General features: G+C 53.8%; 1 protein-coding gene across 1 annotated transcript in view; it reads left to right on the top strand.

The window, feature by feature from the left end:
• DENND3 (DENN domain containing 3) overlaps window positions 1–4,947 on the top strand; it is a 65,575-nt gene that overhangs the window by 18,283 nt on the left and 42,345 nt on the right. Inside the window, exons 9-10 of the mRNA XM_007940567.1 lie at window positions 251–469; window positions 3,234–3,355. Coding sequence (XP_007938758.1) covers window positions 251–469; window positions 3,234–3,355 — 341 coding nt within the window. The remainder of the gene's footprint in view (window positions 1–250; window positions 470–3,233; window positions 3,356–4,947) is intronic.

The raw sequence follows: 4,947 nt of genomic DNA, 5'->3' as shown, positions 1-4,947 counted from the left end.
CAGCTGCAGCCCGCGTGCGTGTGTGTCTGGTCTTGCCGTGTGCGTGTCTGTGTCTGGTCCTGCTGGGGGCGTGTTTGCAGGTGAAGCCCGTGTGCATGTGTCTGTGACTGGCCCTGCTGGGTGGTGTGTTTGCAGCTGCGGCCCACGTGCGTGTGTGTGTCTGTGTCTGGTCCTGCTGGGGGCGTGTGCACAGGTGTTCTCAGGTGTGCTCCTGCTGGCGGTGTGTGTACAGGCGTGTCCACCTCTGCAGGTCCTCACGTGCATGCTTACCGAGCAGCGGATGGTGTTCTTTTCCTCCGACTGGGCCCTGCTGACGCTTGTGGCGGAGTGCTTCCTGGTCTACCTGCACCCTCTGCAGTGGCAGCACACCTTCGTGCCCATCCTGTCGGGCCAGATGCTGGACTTCGTCATGGCGCCCACCTCCTTCCTCATGGGCTGCCACCTGGACCACTTTGAAGAAGTCAGCAAGGTTAGGTATTGTCACCTAGGGCTGCTGTCACAGAAATACCACACGGGGGTGGCTTTTGTGCATGGAAATTTATTTTCTCACAGGGTTGGAAGGGTCTGGAAGCCCGACCTCAGACCGCCAGCTCCAGGGTAGGCTATCTCTGGGAAGAGACTGCTGGGTGGTCGCCTGCCCTTGGTTCCTTGTGATCTCTGCGTGGCATCTGCCGTCCCCCATCTTAGCTTACTTAACTTGCTCCTTTCATGATCTGTAAGAGATCGATTCACTAGACACCCCACACTAACCCTGCCTTATGAACATAGCAAAGACAACCCATTCCCCAGTGGGATTCTAACCACAGGCACAGATTTTGGGAGGGACACAGTACAGTTCATCACGAGTATAGAACCCTGGATCTGGAATCTCCTCCTCTTGTAAATGCATCACTAGGATGAACGTGGGGTTGACTTTGAAAGCGCACTGAAGCGAGGTCAGTAGGGACATCACAGTTAGGCCCATTCCCAGCTCTTGCTGAGCATGGCTCTGGGCTGCGCACACACACACATGCACACACCACGTACTGCCTCATTTCATGTTCACGCCATCCCCTGCCGACCTCGGGGTGTGCTCGGGCTGTAGTGTGCCCAGGGGCAGAGTCTCGATCCCTTCTCAATCCATCCTCAATCCATCCAAGTCATGGAAGTGGGTTGTTCTGGTTCCCTAGTACCACTGTGACAGGAATATACCACAAATGGGATGGCCTTAACAAACAGGAGTTTATTCTCTTACCGTTTGGAGGCTTTAAGTCTAACGGAGTTCAAAGTGCCAGGCTCTAGGGCTGGGTGAAAGCCCCTCAGCCTTGGGGTCCAGCTCTGCCTCCTGCTCCCAGCCCACTGGAGCTAGAGGCATTTCTTCACTCAGACAGCTGCTGGCTGCTGTGGCTGAGAAGCCCCAAGGTTGACAAGTAAAAAGGCACAGTCCTGATGTTACCAAACCACATGGCAGGCCATTAACTTAAGTCCATTATAAGCCCCAAGGTCGGCAGAGCATAGCAGGCTGCTGAGCAACGACATGGCTACCTGCAGGGTCCAAGCGTGCCACAGGCTAGAGACCATTCTCCAAGGCTTCTGTTTATATACCGGAAGCAGACCACATTCCCTAAGGCAGCTAATAGGCTGCCCCCAGTAGATTCCACCATGGAGGTGATTAGCAGTCTCATCATGGGGAATACTACATCCAGCTGCCAAGCCACTCAACCAGGCCCAGCCAAGTTGACACACAAATTGAACTACCACATTTCCACCCCTTGCCAACTTGGCATCTGTACAGATCTTCATTGGGTGGCATCTGTACAGATCTCTCTCACTGGGTGGCTCCAGTCCCCTAGTTCCTGAGTGGTGACCTCACCCCTTGGCCTGGCGGGCCCCGTTCCTCTCCCTCTTGGACATGGAAGCCCCACTCCCTCACTCTTGGGCAGCGGCTGTGGCTGCATCCCACTAGCTCACATGAACGAGCAGCCCCACACTCCAGAACCAAGTTGGTGAAGGCCTGGCTCTGAAACCTAGGGGGCTGTGGCGGTTCTACCCCCAAAGGCCATGGTCCTACCCTTTCAGGCTGAGGCAGCTCTGCTTCCGTTTCCTTGGTCTCCCTGTCTGCTTGCAGGGGTGAGGAAATGAGGCCACATGCTGAAATTAAGGCGTGTTCCCTTTTCAGTCATTGGGGAGAAGGCATCTTGTCACACCCTCTTCAGGAAATCTTTTGGGTGTTTTCTTGCTTGCCTGCCACAGTCAGCCGTCATGACAGAAGCCCTGTCACGACTGATTGGTTCTGGAAGGTGTCAGGTGCAGAAGCCACTCAGCCGAGACGTCTGGGTCTCTCGGTGCTTTGTGTCACTGCTGGAGGGTCTGAGGAGCTCAGCTGTGGGGGGCTCTCGGTGCCCCCAGGGGGGCTGGTTGGGTGTTCTTGGAGAAGGCAGCACTGTGTCCGGCCTGCTGGAGTCCGTGCTGTGCTTTCCTGTAAGTCTGGGAGGCCAAGAGCAGCGCTGGCGTCAGGGATGCTGCAGGTGCCACATGGGCCGCGTAGGATCGAGGCCCAGAATGAGCTCAGAAGTCGAGACCCTGAGAAAAATTCCAGTGCCCTGTTCCAGACACCGCAGGCCTGCAGACCGCACTGCATTCCTCATGTCTGTCTGTCACCGAGAAGACTTCATAAGTAACCGCATGCATAGTTCAGAAGCTGAGTGTGTGTACTTGCCGGCCCGGCCCTGCTTGGGTTCCTGGCACTGTGGCTGAGCCGCAGGGTGGGGCTGTCTGGGCAGCGAGGTGGCATGGGGCTGGCACTGTGTCTGAAGGCACAGGGAATTTTAGAATGTGCCCTGCCGGCTCCCCAGAGGGCAGTGTTTGTAGTGGGCCAGGAACACCTGACAACAAGTGTGAGAGTCTTAATTCAAGGAGAGAAGTGTGTTTAGCAATGTCTGGCCCACTGACGTAACTCACGGTACCCATTGCATTCTTTGTAGAGATAACAGAAGGCTGGAGGCCCTGGTGGTGCAAATGCCTACGCACTTGATGACTAGCTGAAAAGTTGGTGGTTTGCACCCACCCAGATGCCTCAGAAGAGGGGCCTGGCAGCCTGCTTCCAAAAGATCACAGCTTGTATGGCTATGTGTAGCTTCAATCAGTGTCACTGCTGTACTGTCTTAGTGAACGCAGAGTATGCATTCGTGTTGTCAAGGATCTGTACAAGTTTGGACAGTCTTACATCAGTCCTTAAAAAATGTGTTTTACAGGAAGCCGACGGTTTGATTCTGATAAATATTGACAGTGGAAGCATCACCTGCTCTAAGGCCTTGGGTGACGATGTGGACATTCCTGACATTCCTCTGCTTGCGGCCCAGATGTTCATTCAGAGGTAAGGGGGACACAGTGTGTTGGAAGCCTCGCCTTCCTGGATGGTTGAAAAATGGAAAATATAAATATGTAGTCCCCAAAGGTTATTGTGGTTCCCACGGTCTGGGGGAGCGGACAGGGGAAGCTTCCGTGTGCGGGGCATTGGGTTCATGCTGATGGTGGTGGGGTATTTGGGAAAAGGACAGCAGTAGTGGTGGCATGACATGGAAAATGCCATTGGTCCCTGGGCTGTAGAAGGGGGAGTCGGTGTGTTGGTGGATGCCTTGTTGTCTATGTTTTCACCCTCTGACTCTGCCTCCTTTTCCACTGTTGGTTGCTAGTTCTCATGTTTTATTTTATTGACAGACAGTTGACATGTGTGGAGTGTGGAAATTATCTCTGAGTGCTTTTTTCATTCCAATCTGGCCAGTAACTCTGACCCTACAGAGTCAGGTGATGCTCACAGTTCCCCGGGAGCTTCTGGAACACTCTTCAGTGCCCTGGTATCGTGTGCTGGCGATCTCTGAAGTTTCTTCTTGTTCCTTCACTCGTTATTTGTGTAGAATACCCACAGTGTGGCTGGCTGGGCTGGATATACATACGGATGAGAAACAGACGTGGCCCACCCCGTGGCACTTCCTCACGTGGTCCATCCCGTGGCATTCACATGTGCAGTTTAGAGGCCTCGGTCTTCCTGAGCAAGACGTCTTTTTTTTTTTTTTTTAGTTCTTCCAGTGCTCTATTCATCCTCTTATTTTTTTAATACCTTGTGTTTGTGGTTTTTTTCCCTCGATTTGACTCTATCTCGCTGGCCTAAATCAGATATCACCAAACTTTCTCAAAGAGCTAGACAGCACTTCTGGCTTAGCGGGCCCCATGGACTGTGTTGTGGTGGTGGAGGAGAGGTTGGGCAGGAGCTTAATCACACAGTGCCTTCTGGGAAGGGTAAAGGGTGGTAGTTCTAATTATGTCGGGACAGGGGTGAACTGGGAAGTCCGGGGCTTCCAGGCATGGCTCCCCAGGGCTCGTGCAGGACAGAGCTGACGTGGGCACCCCAGGACCAGCCTCCTCCGAGCTGTGTGTGGAGCCTACAGTTTTCCTTTGGAGTTTATTAAGTAGAGCAGGAGAGAGCCCGTGTGGGGTCTGACTGCAGTTGGCCACACCATCAAGTGACACATGGAGTGGTGTGTGGAGGGCTGGGAACACAGGGTGTCCCTGAGCTGCTCTGGGTGTTTTCTGTAAATACAGCCAGGCTGTGCTTGTTCCTGGTGGAGCCTTTGGCACAGCTGGCCTTTATTCCAGTGGTGACCTCTCCTGGACTTTGTCTGGCCGGTTTATTGGGAGCCAGTGTGGAAAGAGCTGAACCCTGGGAAGAATGCGGAGGGATGAGGCAGTGTTGGCTTTGGCCACTGTTCTGGGTGGAACTGTGTCTCTCCGAAAGGTGAGTGAGAGCCCTGGCTCCGTAACAGGCTCCTGGCAACTCCTGCTTACTAACAGAGACTTAGTACAACCCGTAGTCATGAGCTGACCTTTGTAAAGCCAGTCACATTAAAAATTCAAGGTGTGTTGCTGGCAAGTGTGTGGAGAGACTGGGTCTCTCATACACTGCTGGTG

Source organism: Orycteropus afer, unplaced genomic scaffold, assembly GCF_000298275.1.
Source record: "Orycteropus afer afer isolate SDZICR_OR568_19922 unplaced genomic scaffold, OryAfe1.0 scaffold00069, whole genome shotgun sequence".
Taxonomy (NCBI): Eukaryota; Metazoa; Chordata; class Mammalia; order Tubulidentata; family Orycteropodidae; genus Orycteropus; species Orycteropus afer.
Note: the sequence above shows the minus strand (reverse complement) of the source record. Positions and strands in the feature narration are given on the sequence as shown.